General features: G+C 44.4%; 1 protein-coding gene across 4 annotated transcripts in view; it reads right to left on the bottom strand.

Annotated features, from left to right (window-relative positions):
- The window catches only part of Fer1l6 (fer-1 like family member 6), a 154,169-nt gene that overhangs the window by 58,390 nt on the left and 76,867 nt on the right, over window positions 1-18,912 (bottom strand). For all 4 annotated transcript variants that reach the window (XM_085678956.2, XM_085678958.2, XM_048457343.3 and 1 more), the window contains 3 exons: window positions 17,165-17,317; window positions 8,615-8,792; window positions 4,154-4,278 (listed from right to left, as the gene is read on the bottom strand). In XM_085678956.2, the coding sequence (XP_085535082.2) occupies window positions 4,154-4,278; window positions 8,615-8,792; window positions 17,165-17,317 (456 nt within the window). The remainder of the gene's footprint in view (window positions 1-4,153; window positions 4,279-8,614; window positions 8,793-17,164; window positions 17,318-18,912) is intronic.

Raw genomic sequence — 18,912 nt, 5'->3', positions numbered from 1 at the left:
GCTCCCATAAAACCACCTGCTCAGTCGTACATCCAGCCAGCTCCAGCTACATTGTTTGCACTGTGGTTCCGGAAGAAGAGCTTTATTGCTCTTTATGTAAGCCGTAAAAGTATTGTGTGCCTGCAGTCTGCCTCCCTTCTTGGGTTTTTATTTTAGACTATTTCATGTCTCAGATATAATGAGGTTTTAAAACACTTCTGAAAAATCCGACTTTTCTGATATAAAAAGACCAAGGCTCAACCAACCGATAAACAGGGCTGACCCTGTTGCAGTGCAAAGTTGTGTGCTTTGTGTGCTTTGTGCTGCTTTGGAAGAGACAGGTGAGCCCTCTGCAGCGTGCACCTGACTGACAGTGTAATGTCAAAACTGTAATTCATCCTCACAGCGTCTTCCCGACAGGGGTGTTTGAGTCACTTCCTCCCCACGTGGCTGGAAAGGTTGAATAAGACCCCAGAGGCCAGCATTCATTCTTCATTCGTTCCTCACGTACCTACAGTTTTCTAGATTGTATCCTCCGAAGAGTGGAAGCTTCATGGCCATCTGCATGGACGGAGAAGGGGGCACTCACCTGTCCTCCACGTTGCCACCATGTGTAAAATATCACCCGATCACTGTAGAGCACTGCTAAATGACTCGCCCAAATAAGAGTCTCCCTCATCTTTCTTTAACTACCCACAATTAGCCTTGCTTCTTAGGGGCTTCCTTAAGGAACCATGCACTGAACTGAGTTTAAGGCATCTTTTGCAAGTTCGGGATAATACTTACTTAGCACTGCGAACAGTTAGTCGGGGGTCCTGGACAGAATATAGCAGAAGGAGCAAAAACTTTAAATAGTATCTGGGATTAATTCACTACCCTGGGACCACCTTGCCTACATGAGTTAACTTCTCCAAGCCTGTGTTTCCCTTCTTTAAATAGACCAAAATCCATCTTGTCAGAGGTAAGGAATAGTCACTGCCTGGCATACAGTAGGTGCTCAGTAAATGCTTGCTACCCTTTCTATATGTACTCCATCTCAGTCCATTTTTGCTTATGAGTGAGCAAACATTTAGGACTGGGAAGTGGCTCAGGAGTAGAGTACCTGTCTAGCATTTTACACACACACACACACACACACACACACAAACACACACACACTCCCCTAAATGCCTACTCAGTGACAGTCTTGGTACACTGGCTGATCTTGCCTAACCATCCACGTCTTCAGGAATATACATCGGTCTCACTGTTGGGAACCTTAGGCTTAGCAATCTCTACCATCTAAGATGCCCCACCCTCCTTCTCTGCCTGTCACATCCCCTCACACATATCTGGCTCCTCTCCTCATGAGCTCTCAATTCCTTTCTCTGTGGATTTCTCCCCCTTTCTTTTATCCTTCAACTCCTGTTTCTCCACAGTGTCTGCAATGACTGGACAACCCAGACTGTCAGGTCACTCTTTAAGGGACTGATGTGCACGCTGCCCTTTAGAGGCTGGCTCTTCTGCACGCCAGGTGTGCTCAGTTCTCCTGGGAACCGGTGCCAGCCCGCACAGGTGCTATCTGTGGACACTGGGCCCAGCTGGACTTGCAGGGCCTCAGAGACAGCTTTTCCAAGTACAAGTATGGAGGAGGCCTGCCAGTCATAGGCCAGGTCATCTGATGTAACCCAGACAGGAGAAGGAAACCTGGATCTTTGTACCCAAAACCAAGACAGAGTGGCTGGGCAACGGTGACCTCGGAATTGGAAAGACCTGGGTCTCCCTCTTAACCCACCGTCTCCAAGCTGCACAATCCGTGACTCTTAACTCCTTTATCTCCAAGATGGGGACAGAAGAGCATGTGTCCCCAAGTTACAGTGAGGCTGGTAAACAATGTACACAAAATACTTATTGTTGTGTCTGGCACGTGAGAGTCTTGACTAAGTGACAGCAGTTATTATTAGCAAACGTTGAACCCTTGATTCAAAATTAGAAGCAGATCCAGGGTTCAGCAGAACCTATTTTCCCTTCCAGATGATTATTTGATAAACAAAGTCCATCTGTGCCTTTGAGATAGGAATCTAAATTAAACCAGCATGCTGTATGGAGATGAAAGCCAACAGGATTGTTATGTGGTAGGCCAGCGAGCGAGCTCAGACTCCCCCAGGGTCACTTCAAAGGGCCCAGGATTGCATGGTTGAGGTGAGTGGACGGCTCTGGGATCCACCTTCTGAGACTGCTCTTGTTTGGGGATGGCAGTTGCAATAGCAGCCATCATGAACAGTTGGGCAGAAGCTGTTGTAAGCAGTTGGCATTTCATTTCCTCTCCTTTATTAGGGAGATGTATATGTTATTATCATGCCTACCACAGAAAAAGAAACTAACACCTAAAGGGAATTCTGCTTAATGTCATATGTCTAGTAAATATAAGATATTGGATTTGGACTGGGGCAAGAGAACTCTACAGTTGTGTGTGTGTGTGTGTGTGTGTGTGTGTGTGTACATGTTTGCATGGAATGCTCATGTGTACAAGTGCATGCACACGTATTTAGAGACCAGAAGATGAGCTCTGGTTTCATTCCTCAGAAGCCATTTATCTTGTTTCTTGTTTTGTTTTGTTTTTGTTTTGAGACAAGAACTCCCACTGACCTAGGGCTTGGCTATCTAGTCAGTGAGTCCCAGACATCTGCCCATCTCCATTCAGCTCCCCAGTGCTGGGATGAAAGTGCACACCACCACACTTAGTTTTTTAAACTGAAATTCTAGCAATGAACTTAGATCCTCGTGTTTGCCTGGCAAGTGCTTTACAGGCAGCGCTCCCTCCTGGCCCTTGTCCAGGACCTATGTGCATAATCATTGCTGGGCATGTCCTTATGTGCACAACCACTGCTGTGCACGTCCTCTCCAAAATCAGCAAAGAGGATGATCCTCTGCCTTCTTGTTTTCATTGGACAACAGATACGGGTGGAGACACCTTCCTTCCAGGGTCTCTCTACACTGTCTCTGAGACAGAATGAACCATCTCTCCAAGTGGTTCCTGGAGGCCTTTGCACAACCACACACACAGGACTTGGCACAGTACAAGCAGCCTGTCTGCCTGGAGAACCACATCTATGCCTGCATCGTGCATTAAGCAGAGGTGGGCCTGCCCCACCCATTTTCTCCTAGAGTCCATGAAGAACCAGTACTCAACGGGCACTGGCTAAATGGATGTGATGCTGGTTCCCGTCATGCTCTCGGTCTATGTGTGATAAATCAAAATAGAGTCAAATCCATCAGCTGGGCCAGAGGGTTTGTCTTGGGGAAAATGGGTGCCCTCTTGACATCAGCGATGTAATGGCAGCCATTCGTCAGTCATTTACATACTTAGCTTGTCCCTTCTTCAGAACAGCTGTGTTAGAGTGACAGAACTGGGACCTAGTGAGCTCTTTGGAGAAACACAGTTGCTGAGTAGATGGACCAGAAAGTGACCTCACGTCTTTGTTCCCTCCCTCTCTGAGATCTTACCCTTCCCCAGATGACAGCTAAAGAATTAGCAAGGCTTTGATGGGCGCAACCTGGTGTAAGATATCCTCTTGCAGGGCTCGTGCTGATGAGGAACCCTTTTTCAACCTACTGCTTGGTGTGTGAGACGGGAAGGAAGCAGAAGAAGCCACCATCTGCCCACCTCCTGTGACACCGCACCTGTCACCAAGTGGTGTTCTCCAGGGGAAAGGGGTTGAAGCATAGCTTTGGAAAAGCACCCTCACGGCTAAGTGCAAAGGTTAGAACTTCCTGATCAGAAAGCTAGAGCCTCCCCCATCCACCCCAAGCAGATCCCCTGAGGTAATGACAGACTAAGTCTCAGGAGGGCTGCCTATGCTGGCTTCTCTTTTCTCATTTCCTCGCTACTTTCTGTGCCTGGCACTCCTGCAGGTGCCCCGGGACATGATGGGGTCCTCTTCCTGTTCTTCTTTTCTGCCCTGCCTTAGCTTTAAGACTTGTCTGTCTGCTTTAGGACAGTAGCTCAAGGGGAAAAAAATAGACCTCTGTGCCCATCTTTCCTGTCCCACACTGGGTTCTGAGTCTGGAAGACTGCATACTGGGAGATGCCACGGGCGGGGGGAGCCTCATCTTTCTTTCCTTGGCTGTGCTGTGTATCTGTGCCGTGCATCAGATATAGCAGCAGGGAGGAGGCTGGCGGCTCTCTGGTTACCTTTGTGGTCTGGCACTGGGACAGGAATGTGACTTTAGCAAAGGGATCTGAGAGTCCATTGCTGTCAGCTGCGATGAGGCCCCGGGCTTGGTACATGTGTGCTCTCAACTGGAAGACGTGCTGGGCTGTGGAGAATAGTGAAAGGGAAAACATTAATAGGCTTTTAGGAGTAGTATGTGTGGATGTGTGTCTTCAGGAGGCAGGTGACTGTACAGCCACAGAGAGACACAGTGACAGGAGCCCGGCTCTCCTCCATGACCAGGTGGAGAGGGACTGGAGCGGAGTCCCTTAGAAGAGCGCATCCCCATGAGGTTTTGCCACACCATGTTTCTTAACCATCACCACAACCATGCGAAATACGTAACTGTAGCCCCAATAATAGATGAGGAAAATGACCCTAAATGAACAATGTTCTTTCCCAAGTGTGCAAAGACCAGATGTTTCTTCTGCCTAACTCCAAAATCCACTCTCCCACCTAAAATGTTGTATTTTAGCAGGCTTAAATGAGCAACATAAATCCTTAGGAATCTCTTGTTTTGTGTGTGTGTCCACATGAGCTCATGTGGGCACAGGATGCACAGGCTCATACACAGGTATAGAAAACTGCTTTATCAATAGCTTTTACTTCAATAAACTCAATAGACGTATTGAGTTATCCATCCACCTGTTCTACATTACTAGCCAATGGCATTTTGCGTGCCAACTACCTAGAGTTTTGGTATTGGTCTCTAAGGCGCAATTGTCGAGACTAAGACAGTCCTTGCCTTTGGGAGTTCCCTAGAGAAGGCAGAAGATAAGATGAGAACCTTATGGGATGGTTGGTGTGGCCAAAGGGCCTGGACAACAGTGAACAGGAGTGAGCATGTGTTGCCTAGGAGGGAACACAAAGGGACAGATTGGTTGGAGGAGGTCAGCGTTCAGTGGAGGACACTGCAGCTGTCTGAGTCTTTGGTTTGTGGGTCCTCACCACCACTGGCTCTCCCAACTCACGTCTTATTTTCACATTCCCTTACTCCGTCTTGCCTTCTTACCCACCCATTTCCACATCTCTGAAAGGCACTATATGAGTATAATCCAGGTCTTTGTGTTGGCATGGGGACTTCTCTGTAGGAAACTTCGTGTACTCATTGAAATAGTTCAACTTACTTAAACGAAAGGCAGAAATGCCCTATGAACATTCAGTTCACTCCAGCAACTTCTAGACATAAGTCACACATGTGCACACAGGAACTGTAAAATGGAGGCTGACCAGAACTCCTCATATGGCTTACAGGAGGCTGAGGGCTGAGGACAGTGCCTGGCACTAGAGAGTGGCGTGAAAATGCTGGTGTGCTGTTCCTATTGGTTGTGCCAATGCTGGCAGCAACCTAGGTATCACCATAGCAGGTATGTTCAGGAGAAATGCGTGTGGAGGTAACGGCCACAGACAGCGGTAGTCATGTGACCTCAGACCTTGGAGATGAATGGATAGGAGAAACGGCAGGCAGCTTTTAAGCCTTTAAAAATAACACGTTAGAAGTGTAACTCACAAAACAGCAGGATCTTTGAGAATCTAGTACATTGTGGGAAGGGAAAAGGCAAAATAACACAAAACATAGCAAGTTGTTCCTGAGAAATAAGACGACGTGCACATAAGAGAACAGTTCATAGACACATTCAAATACAAGGGAGCTGATTCTAGGGGAGGTGGCTCTGTCTTCTGAGCAGAGCCCCTCAGGATGGTAGCGTCTGGTAGGCAGAGATGCAAACCTCAAGTGGTGGAAACAAGGATATAGGATCAGTCCATTAAAGAAAATCAGTAACAGCAGGTCATTTGGAAGCAAAAGTCTTGACTACTTTGTGTGGACATAAGGGTCACAAACATAGATAGTCATGTGACCTCAGACCTTGGAGATGTGCATGAAGTATTGGAAAATGCAATAGGCCATGTGAGACTCCTAAAGAGGTAGGTGTGTGTGTGTGTGTGTGTGTGTGTGTGTGTGTGTGTGTGTGCAGGAAGAGATGATAACAGAGTAAGAAATCAGGAGAATAAAATTCTAGATCAAGCTATCAAAGGACAGAAGAGAAGTAAAGATGTCTCTATGGAGACATCAGTGTCTCCTGGAGGTGAAAGTTTGAAAGGTCAGAGTACCCCATGCTGGTGGAGGGATTAAAATGAGGACTGGGGAAGACTTTGTTGCCCTGTGCAGATGGTAGAGAACTTGACTCTGACAGACAGGGTGTGGCGGGACAGGGAAGGCAGGATGTCAAAGGTAATTCCTTAGGTGGCTGTTAGGAAACCTGAACATTTCTGTCTCTCTCCCCTGTGCCACTGTCTGGTTTACATGAGGACCAGCATGGAGCCTAAGGATGTAGCCACCTTCTCAACCCGGATCCTGATCCTGCAGGCAATTAGGAAACTTGAACTGTGCACATGGCCCAATTAAGTCTGTGTCCGTTCTTACGGTGCAAGGCTCTGCAAACTCCGAGCACGTCAGCGGAACGAGAGAAGTGTTTCTTTGGGAACTCAGCTCTTAAGCCCTTCCTGTCTCCATAGACACCAATTAACTCTAATGTTGACAGGCTGGGCTCTGCCAACAGAGAGTCCCTTAAAATGACAGCAGTAAACAAAGCAGGGAGCAGCAGATGTCACAGGGACACAGTAACAGCAGTCAGCTGGGGGACAGCCATGTGTTTCTGCACATCCGGGTTCAGAAGACTTCGGAAGGTCCTGTCCTGGAGAGAAGGCCCACCAGCTGCCCTTGAGATTTTTTTAACAACTCTTCCAATAGGTGGCGCACTGCACAACTCTAGGCGATGCCATTTACTTGGCCTACATTTCGGGTTTCTTTATGAACCTTGACTCTTCCCACTTCTGATCCTTGGAATAATCTAACCAGATTCCTCATGCTGTAGCGGTCAATCTCCTGTTCCCTGTGGTTATTAAGGCCACATCTGGATGCCCTACTTGAAGCTAGGGTCACCTCTTTCTCGTCTCGACACCCCCCCCCCCCCCGCGCCAGGTTTTCCACCGAGCCTTCCACATATAGATGCAAGGTAATTATTTGCTGAGTGGCTATCCTCTGGAGCATAAAATTCACCAGTTGTTATGGAAGGCAGCCAGTGTCACCAATGTCAGCGCTCAACAGAAGGTCATTAGGTGACTCCATGAAAATGACAGGCTGTGTGGCACCCCCAGAAAGGCTGCATGGCACCCCCAGAAAGCCTCTCCTCCCCTCTGGATTGTTAGTAGCTGAAGCAGTGGGCACATCTACAGACCAGGAGATAACTTGATGTGGGTGTCATTTGCCCAAAGAGAAGAGCTCTCAATGGTTTAACAGAAGGCAGATAAGAAAGCCGTGTTTGGATATGATTTGCCCAACGCTTCAGCAGCTGAGTGATCTTGGGCAATTTCTGGGTGTCTCGGAGATGGACTCTCCCCATCTGTGAATTAAACGATCTTCCCGGGATTGAGTGAGCTCTTATGTGTAGCGTACACGACACAGTACTTGGCACTCTGTGTTACGTATTTTCCACAAAGATAACACACTTGTGTGTTGACATTGAGTGCAGAATCTATGAGCTGAACCACTGTACACAAATTTCCAGAATGCTGTCTTCTCTGACTACGGAACCACAAGGAATACACTAGCAGTTAAGGTCAACTGACGCCAAAGGATGTCACGTGACAGAGGAGGCATGGTGTGTCTCTACTCCAGTGTGCACAGCTTTGGTTCGACCCAAAACTCAAGTTCAGTAGAACAGAAGGAAAACTGCAGTCTGCTCTGTCTGGATTCAGCAGCTGGAAAAAGCCCAAAAGTCAGTGATTTGAAAACAGAGGAGAATGCGAAAGTATATTAATATATACTTTAATATTAAAAGTATATTAATATTAATAATGTAATTGAAATGTGTGTTGAAATGTGAACTTAACGATACTGGCAAAAGTAACTCTATGGATTAAATATTTTCATAAATATGCAGCCTTTCTATAAAGAAGCTGCCAAGCCAGGAGCTGGGCTAGAGAAACATAAGGGGCCTCACCCATTCCAGTTTGCACTGGGACACTGTAAGGTACAAGCTTCAGACATCAATGCTGTGCAAAAAAAGGAAAACAAGCAGCCTTGGTTTCGTGAGTCACATCAAGACAAGAACTTCCTGCTCCAACCTAAACTCCTTTGAATGAAGTCCATCTACGAAGAGAATCCACGCTGCTCTCCGTCTACTCACAGAAACGCATAGAATTTATTCCAGGTGTAATACTTCTAAATGGGACCTCGCTTTCCATTAAGGAGGGGAGGACACTTGGAATTGTACTAAAGAAGGCAGAAAGTAAGGGAGGACACTTGGCAATTGGACGAAAGATGCCAATGGAGTTGGTCCCAACTAAAACACCACACATGCATGAAGGCTGTCCCTACCACTGTTCACACAAAGCCCGTTAAGATGGTTCCTGCCCGTTTTGCCCTGTGAGCACTGTACCTTGGTATAGCAGGGCTGATGGAGGGGGATGGGTGCCAGATGTTTTGGAGGGCATTTCTGCTTCATAGCCCGATGGCAAATTGTCCAAAATGGCATTGGAGTATCTGGTGGAACCCAGCCACAGATATATGTCAACTTTTGCCTGTACAGTCCAGCCAGCCGGTCGTTTCCCAGGAAGCTGGGGAGAGGGGATGAGGAAGGCAGTTTAAACACCAGAAGGCAAGCATGGGCCCTATTTTGGATCCTTCCTGGACACAAACCTCAAGGTTTGTACAGAGGTCTCATCCCCAGACTCCATTTATATTATAAAATTGAAAAAAAAAACCATGACCCCAATTACCACAATGTACAACTCCAGAGGATGGCGCCGGCGTGGGGGCCTTAGCCTTAAATGTACCCTCTGGAAATCACTGCCAGGTCCTGGACCACTCAGGCCTAGCCAGTGGGTGTGCTTATTGTCCTATTTCGTGGATGAGGAAAGGTAGACTCAGACAGACTAGTGTCTGCATCCCCTTAGTCTTTAGCTGACACACCCAAGACTGGAGCTAGGGATTGGCGGTTCCAAATGTAGACGCTTGGCTCTGAGCTCACAGTCTGCCCTTCGCCGTGCTTTTCAATTCGCCTTGCCTTCCTAGGACTCTGGCTATTGGGGTTGCAACCGGGGTTTCTGTCCCTTGACTTTGTTCAGGAATGCTTGTCTTCCCCTCCTAGCCCCTGGAGTCCTGCCTGTTCACCCTTTTGCCTGGCAGACATTTCCAGTTCCTTCATCCCCCTCAAGCAATGTGACTTGACACTCCCTAAGTTCTCTGCTTCTTCTCCTGTGATGGCCTCAGATGTAATATAGATAGGGTGTGGGCGAGGGGGAGGGAGTGCTTATGTGTGTGTGGTGTTGTGATGGGAGCAGGGAGTGGTGTGTGGGAACAAATATGTGTGTAGTGGGGGTCGTATAACCCAATACCACAAAGACACAGATGGGTTCATCCAATGTGCCTCTTCTGTTTCTTAGTCAACAGGTTTGGGATCTTCCTGTGCCTGCCTGCCACCACCTCTGACGGTGTTCAGGGCCTCTGATAAGCAGAGCCGATGGCACTTAAGCTGAGTCTGAGCAGAGCCATTGACACTTAAGACACGGCTACTTCTCCGGATCCTGTTGACTCTTGTAAGTGCCTCTTCACGGCGAGTTCTGGAATTGCCTCTCAGTAACTTCTCTTCTCTCCTACACTGAGTTCTTTCCATGGAGGAAGTTACCACAAGCCAGGACTTGTTCTGACAACTTCCAAAGCATCCATGGAGGGGATTTGACTCCAAGTTGAGCATGGCTGTTTGCCTTTGTAGCGTGCCCTGAAGGTTCCAAAAGCAGATCTGCCACAACTCAATTAAACGGCCATTGCAAGTGCCCCTGGGCTTCAGTCAAAGGACTAGTGTCAGGGAGGAGCATCACAGGCTCTGAGACTCAGTCTGGTCCTCAAGAGCTCAGATCTGGACACTGGCACTCACTCAAATGAAGGATGGGTAATTTTTATTATCGTTTTGATCGGGTGAATAAGCATCTAACGGATTAATGATATACACCTTTAGGTGTGTCTGTGAGAGTGTTTACATAGGATCCAGTGGTGGGGAGGAGGGTAAGACACACACTGAATGCCTGGCTTCACCATCTCATGAGCTGGAATCCCAGACTGCATAAAGAGAGGAAAAGGAGGCAGCGAGCTGGGCCACAGCACTCACCTCTCTTCTTCCTGCCTGTGGACAGAGGATGACTAGCTACATCATGCTTCCCCTACCCTGTCTTCCCAGCAGGCTGCGGCAGACTGTGTGGCTTCAGACTGGGAGCCAAAAGCAAACCCTCCCTCTCGAGTTGTTTCTTGTTGGGTATTTGGTTATGGACACAGGAGGAGTGGCTAATACAAGTGAGAAAAGAGAGGAAGGTGGTTCTCAACCTGTGGGTCATGACCCCTTTGGGGTCACATATCAGATACCCCGCATAACAGATATTTACATTATGATTCATAACAGTAGCAAAGTTATAGTTATGAAGTAGCAAGGAAAATGATTTTTTGGTGGTGGTTACCACAACATGAGGAACTGTGTTAAAAGGTTGCAGCATTAGGAAGGTTGAGCTTCACTGGTCTTTGGGAAACGGAAGGATCATCCACATTCCATCCTTTCTTTAGGATTCAAATGCACAGCTCCCTGTACTCAGTTTCCATCTCCCCTTCTGCACATTCGGAAGTAATAAATGAGAAATTTCAGAAATATGTGTTCAATAAGGCTTATTACAACACTGACATAAATGTTCCATTGTATTTAGTTATTCATATAAACCTCCATTTGTCGATTAAACTTTATTATAGGTATGTGTTTCCAGGGAAAATAATATGTACACTGTAATTGCATGCCAGACCCCCAACTGGGTGTCTTAAACACACTCTCAGTGACTAGGAGGGCACTACCACACTTATGAGCATTAGTCAGTACTGTAGAGTAGGACCAGTCAAGAAAGCATCCCAGAAGGAGGAAGGAATGCACACATAGATATGGTAGTAGGAGCTCAAATTTAGTGAGTGTTTGTGCTGCTCCAAGAACGGTACAGAAAGCTTACTGACCAGAAGAGCTCACATCAGTGAGCATGGGACCACTGCAGAGGAGTCGGGATTTAACCCTTCGGAAGAAGGATGCTGTTATTTACTCAGCGAAAAAAATAAAACAAACCTACTTTCTTTTAGGTAAAAAAGACTATTCTATAACCAATAATTTTTTTAAAAAAATTATAATAAAATAAATAACCTTCCTTCATAATTTCTCCGATGATTTGAAAACTTGTTCAAGCAGATAAATATTTATCAAGAAGACTGGAGGTCTAATTCGGTGCTATACTGTTTGATCCACATCTGGAAGGCCCTGGGTTTGGTTTAGGGCATGGAATGAAAGAGAGGGAGGGAGGAAAAGAGGAGGAGGAGATGGAACAAAAGGAAACACGAGTGACTATGTGTCAGCCTAAGAGTATGTTGTGTAGTAACAGCATTTCTTATGCTATTTGTAGCCATCACTGGGACATCAATTCACAAAGGCAGGGTTTTTTGGGGGGTGGGGGGAGGTCTGGTGTGTCACAGTGATGTTTCCAAGTCTTAGAAAAGAGTGCTTGGTGCCAGAAGAATGTAGCAAATATTTGTTGGATAAATACTGTGATTCCCCAAAATAATAATGCTTGACATTCATTGAGAACTTTCACTGCTCTAGGCCCTGGCCTGATGTTTCTTCTTGCAGAATGTTCTGTCACCTGCATGTCATTACAAGCACTGTTTCATCCGGTCTCCCAACAGTGCTGCAATACTTTTAATGAGTCTATTTGAAAGATAAAGAGGATGAATGTCAGGGAAACAAACACGGTTGTCTAACATCACAGAGCAAGACAGGATTAGAGTCAAGGCACACACAGCTCTGTGCAGCCCACTCTGTTCCTCACACATGCTCTATGTATCTGTGTATATGCATTGTGCATGTTGTGTATGTGTCTGTGCACATGTGCACATGCTGTATGTGTCAGTGCACTCCACTCTGTTCCTCACACATGCTGTGTGTGTCTGTGCACATGCATTGTGCATGTTGTGTATGTGACTATGCACATGCATTGCACATGCTGTGTGTGTTTGTGCACATGCATTGCACATGTTGTGTGTGTGTGTGTGCGCACATGCATTGCACATGCTAAGAGGAAAGTTCAATAGTACTAAGTGCTTACATAAAGAAAATGGAGAAAGTTCACATTAGTGACCTAACAGCACACCTGAAAGCTCTAGAACAAAAAAAAAGCAGACTCACTCAGGAGGAGTAAAAGACAGGAAACAATCTAATTGAGGGCTGAAATCAACAAAATACAAATAAAGAAAACAATACAAAGAATCAATGAAATAAATAACTTGTTCTTTGAGAAAATCAACAAGATAGACAAACCCTTATCCAAACTAATCAAAAGGCAGAGAGAAAACATTCGAATTAACAAAATCAGAAATGAAAAGGGGGACATAACAAACAGACACTGAGGAAATTCAGAGAATCATTAAGTCATACTACAAAAACCTGTATTCTACAAAATTGGAAAACGTAAAAGAAATGGACAATTTTCTAGATAGATACCATATACAAAAATATAAATACAAAATACAAAAATATAAATCAAGACCAGGTGAACAATTTAAATAAACCTATAAACTGCAAGGAAATAGAAACTCATCAAAAATCTCCCAACCAAAAATAGCCCAGGTTCAGATGGTTTTAGTGCAGAATTCTACTGTAACCACCACGAAGTGCTAATACCTCTACTCCTCAGAGTGTTCCACATAATAGAAACAGAAGGAACATCGCCAAAATCTTTTGATGAGGCTACAATTACCCTGATACCAAAACCACACAAAGACTCAACAAAGAAAGAGAACTACAGACTAATCTCCCTCATGAACATGAATGTACAAATACTCAATAAAATACTGGCAAACCGAATCTGAGAACACATCAAAAAATCATCCACCATGACCAAGTTGGCTTCATCCCAGAGATGCAGGGATGATGCAACATACAAAAATCTATCAATGTAATCCATCATATAAATAAACTGAAAGAAGAAAACCATATGATCATTTCATTAGATGCTGAAAAGGCATTCGACAAAATCCAAAATCCCTTCATGATAAAGGTCTTAGAGAGATCAGGGATACAGGAGCATAACTAAATATAATAAAAGCAATACATGCAAGCCGACAGCCAACATCAAATCAAATTGAGAGAAATTCAAAGTGATTCCACTAAAATCAGGATCAAGACAAGGCTGTCCACTCTCTCCAAATCTATTCAATATGGTTCTTGAAGTTTTGGTTATAGCAATAAGACACTAAAAGGAGATCAAGAGGATTCAAATTGGAAAGGAAGAACTCAAACTTTAATTACTTGCAGATGATATGATAGTATACAAAAGTGACCCCAAAAACTCTACCAGAGAATTCCTACAGGTGATAAATACCTTCAGTGATGTGATAGGAGACAAGATCAACTCAAAAAAAAAAATCAGTAGCCCTCCTATACACAAATGATAAAGAAGCTGAGAGGGAAGTCAGAGAAATATCACCTTTCACAATAACCACAAATACCATAAAATATCTTGGGATAACACTAACCAAAGAAGTGAAAGACCTATTCGACAAAAACTTTAAATCTTTAAAGAAAGAAAATGAAGAAGATACCAGAAAATGGAAGGATCTCCCATGCTCTTGGATTGGTAGGATGAACATAGTAAAAATGACAGTCATACCAAAAGCAATCTATAGATTCAATGCAATCCCCATCAAAATCCCAACACAATTCTTCACAGACCTTGAAAGAATAATAATAAACTTCATATGGAAAAACAAAAATCCCAGGATAGTCAAAACAATTCTGTACAATAAAGGAACTTTTGGAGGGGTCACCATCCTTGACACCAAGCTCTATTACAGAGCTACAGTAATGAAAACAGCTTGGTACTGGCATAAAAACAGAAAGGTTGACCAATGGGATCGAATCAAAGATGTGGATATTAATCCACACACCAATGAACACCTGGCTTTTGATAAAGAAACCAAAATTATACAACAGAAAAAAGAAAGCATCTTCAACAAATGGTGCTGGCATAACTAAAGGTCAACATGTAGAAGAATGTAAATAGATCCATATCTTTCCCTATGCACAAACCTCAAGTTCAAATGGGTTGAAGACCTCAATATAAATCTGACCACACTGAACCCGATAGAAGAGAAAGTTGGAAGTAGTCTTCAATGCATGGGCATAGAAGACCACTTCCTAAATATAACCCCAGTAGCACAGACACTGAGAACAACAATAAGCAAATGGGGCCTCCTGAAGCTGAGAAGCTTCTGTAAAGCAAAGGATACAGTCAATAAGACAGAAAGGCAGCCTACTGAATGGGAAAAGATCTTCACCAACCCCCATCAGACAAGGAACTGACCTCCAAAATATATAAAGAACTCAAAAAAATTAGACATCAAAATTCTAAATAACCCAATTGAAAAATGGAGTACAGAGCTAAACAGAGAATTCGCAACAGAAGAATCTCAAATGGCCAAAAGATACTTAAGGAAACATTCAACATCCTTAGCCATCAGGGAAATGCAAATCAAAACAACTCTGAGATACCATCTTATACCTGTGAGAATGGCTAAGATCAAAAACACCAACGACAGCTTATGCTGGAGAGGATGTGGAGTAAGGGGAACGACTCATCCATTGCTGGTGGGAATGCAAACTGTGGCACGCAGCAGACAGCCATACCATAGAATAAACTGGGATTTCTGGCTTAGAGACAGTAGAGATTTATAGTCTGTGCTTCTTATTTCCACTTCTGAATTTTCCACGAGGAGCCCAGCATGAGACGGGGTCTCCCCGACACAACCTCGGCTCTATTATCTATTTATTTGTTTGTTTGTTTGTTTATTTTCAGGCTTCTTGTTTCAGAAAGGAGAAAAAAAATAAAGAGAAATGGTGGGTGAGAGGGAGGGGAAATGGAAGGCGAGAGTCAAACCGGAAACAGAAGACAGTTTTACTGAGTCATCCTTTCAAGATGCCTCCCCCTGTAGAAGTAACTGAGTTCAAGGAGACTTAGAAAGCTACCATCCGTGGCTATCCCAGCGGCAAAGGAAAATGCAGATAAAGAAAGCCAGAAACACACTGAAAAAGATAACACAGAGACCGGAAGCCTTGGCAAAAGCGTTTCTGCCGTCTCTCTCAACTGTATCGACGTCCTGGCTTGATGTGACAGATGCTCTTTGCTCTAATTTCATACGGTGCCAGGATAAACACAATATTCAGCAGAGGGTAACTTTATACCATTTTCTAGTATTTTTAGCATGGGGCCTTTGGAAGTGATTTGCTATTTTTAAGACAAATCTTTCTTGCTTCTGTAGCACTCTTTGAATGGAGAAGGTTAAAGACAGCCTCTGATATTTGGGACGAATAATTTGGGTTAAAAAAAAGTTGCCCTTTTTTCATTTACAGTTCATAGAAGCAGATTTTAAAAGTTCTTTTACACACAGGACGGAAAGAGATAAGCAAAGCCACCGGGTTAATAAGAAAGGAAAAACCAAAACCTTCCTTCGGGCTGCGTCAAATTCCAACAAGGGCAACTTCAATAAAGAAGGACTCACTTTGGCTCATGACTTAAGGGATGCTGCAGTCAGCCATGGGTGGAAGGTGTGGAGGTGGGAGGCGAAGCGGCTGTCCATCAGGTCCACTTCCGGTCCAATCAGAAATCAGAGACTAGAGATGCTGGTGCTCAACTCTCTCTCCCTTTCCTCTTTTCTATTCAGTCTGAGACCCTAGCCTGTAGGATGGCGCCACCCACACTTAGGGTGGTTCTTCTGGCATCACAGATACACCCACAGATCATTCCAAAACCAGTCAGATTAAGCACCACTAGTTCTGAAGGGGATAACAGCGTCCTCTGGGACCCTGGATGCCCAATGTTTGAACACGGGCATTTATTGGTGATTACTCTGCATGAGCCACAAGTGTGTGCTCTTTGCTTGAATTGACTCACTTAATCCTCACAGCTGTATCCATGTAGTGGATGGAAAGTAGAATAAACATTCTTCAAACAGATGAAGAATATTAAGAAACCTGTACAGTAAATATTTGCCCAGAATTCTGTTATGGGTTGAATTATGTTCCTCCCAGATTCATCTGTTTTAGTTCTTAATCTTCAGCACTCAGATTGCTACCCTATTTGGAAGTCAGGTCCCTGCAGATGTAATTAGTTAAATGACTGCACTGGAATAGGATGGCCCCTGAATCTAGTATGACTATAAAAAGAATGTTCTCTCTCTGTCTCTGGCTTGCTTTCTCTTTTCCTTTCTTCCTTCCTTTCACTCATTCATGTTTTTATCTTTTTTTACTTTCAGCACTGGGGGTTGACTCTGAGGCCTTGCATGTGTTAGGCAAGTTCATTCCACTGAGCTGCATTTCCTCTACATATCCATTCCTTTCTTTAATTAATAAAAAATTAAGACAGTATCTCATTAAGTTGTTAAAGCTGGCCTTCAACTCACTGTGTAGCCAAGGCTGACCTCGAAATGCCACAGATTCTGGGTGTCTGGGATTGAAGGCCCCCATCATCAGGACAGGCTTCAATTTAAACAAATATATTAATTGTGTGTATGAATGAGGTTCATTTAACTCCTGTGAAGAGATGCCTTGAAAATTTTATACAGAAGAAAATGACAGGAGAACCAAATAGAGAAAATATCCAGTCTCACTAACAATCAAAGGAGTGAAAATCTAAGACAGAGGGTTGGGTATTAGATCGGGAGAGAAATCCACATGCGTCTGAAGACCTGATAATTGGAAAGCTAGAAGGATGCTCTGAACTGCAGTTTAGATCAAGAAACCTGAGGTTTCCCCGCTGTCCAGTTTCTGTAAACATTGGAAGGCGTTGTAGACATGTTAAAATTCTAAGCCACTCAGGATAAAAGAAATGGGTCGTCCTTTGGTCTCAAGTCAACTTACCTTGAGAAAGTGAGTCTTGATCTTCCCACAATGCGTGCCCATCTGCTCTCTGACCGGGGAGTAGAGCAGGTCTTTGGCAGCAATGCGGGCATACGCTACTCTCTTGTTGTTACTGAGCATCCAAATGAAGACATCTGGGATAGTGTGCTGTGGCTGTGTGGAGCGGAATATGATCAGATAGGTTGGTGTTTAATGGATGTGCTTCTAGAGTTTCCCTCTTCCCAAAAAGCCCTTCTTCAGCCAACAGAAGACAGATGAAAACGTTGTAGGTATTTAAGCATCTGTACAAACTAGGCAGTGAAGGGCCACTTCCTTGAGAAGGAAACGTTTTGGTCATGAAGTAGGAATACGTGTGGCTCCCACTGTGCCTGCTGGGCCTGTGTTGGGGCATCTTTGATATACTAAACTACATTTCTTGATAGACTAAACTAATGCTTCTCTACAGATTTTCACTGATTCTTTTTAAATGTAGATATTGACTTAACTTCAAAGCATTCGATTTCTTCAGAACCGTGGAACATTTCCGGAATGTTCAAATGAAAAGACAAGAACAAAAGTGAGCTAATGCCTTTGAACCATTTCCCAGTTGCTTTTAGGAAAGAGAAAACAAATCTAGAGGAACTTTGTGCCGGAGATCTCCTTGCCAAATAGCCGATTTCCATTTCAGCCCTTTGGAGAAACTCCACTAAACTTTATAGAAATTGAAAAATTGAGCTATGCAACAAGAAAATACAGGCTTCCATTTCAAGTGTTCCATGATTTTATGTTTGAAATGTACATTTCTTGACCAACATAACTACCAAAATAGGAGGCATAGTGCTTTGAGTTGGAAGTAGATGCTCTGCCTTGCTCACCCTTGACATATATATTTGATACTGAAGAGGGACATCCATCCCTTCTAGCTGATGTGGAACCAAAGGCAAAGGTAAAGGACTCTAGCCAGCTCACAAAAAATGGCTTTGGCAGGCCTTGTCCTTCTCTCCCAGTACCTCGGCCTTGCTAAAATCCATCAGATTACATTCCTAAAGCTATTTACCAAGGCCTATTCTTTGATTTAGCCACTCTTTCTCCTAAGACTGACTACCAAGGTCCAGCTAATAAAGTGCTGAAGGCCAGCAATCAAAAGCCTTCTTTGACTCACCTAATGAACACGCCCAAATAAAACCAAATGCCTCATCCTAATACCGGCTTTCTCCTCTCACTTTGGTAAACTGCAGTTTGCCTATGTGCCAATCTGTCTCCTCTCTATCCAGAGGCAGTGCTTCGTCCCTCTATGACAAATATCCCTGTCCCCTCTCCCTTGTTCCCTTCCCCTTCTCTTCCTTCCTCTGCCTCCTGCCTTTATCTCTTATTCCCAGCCCTTCGTCCCTCTGGGGTAAGTAAAGCTCTTGGTGCTGAGAACTTGGTCTTGGGGATCCTTAGCCGATACCTTTCCTTTCAAAAGAATTGTCTTCCAGATACATGGCTGGTTAGTGACAGACAGGAAGACCCAATCCCAACTCAAACCTTCCATGTTCTTCATCACATCCTCTTGTCCACTGTTTAACATTCCCTTCCCTACTACTTAATATGCTTCCAGGGAACAAATGCTCGAAGAGAGAGTCGTGACGTTCAATAGCCAATGGAGCAGAAAATTCAAGTATTTCTCCTCAACACCATACCCACAACACCCAAGGCAGGAAGGGTGTCCATACCTGTAGGCCTCAAAAACAATTCTGTATTTGACAGAAGCAAACATGATGCCTTTT

This window comes from Myodes glareolus, chromosome 19 (assembly GCF_982192425.1).
Source record: "Myodes glareolus chromosome 19, mMyoGla1.1, whole genome shotgun sequence".
Lineage (NCBI taxonomy): Eukaryota > Metazoa > Chordata > Mammalia > Rodentia > Cricetidae > Myodes > Myodes glareolus.
The sequence above is the reverse complement of the archived record's forward strand: the minus strand, read 5'-3'. Positions and strand labels throughout refer to the sequence as shown.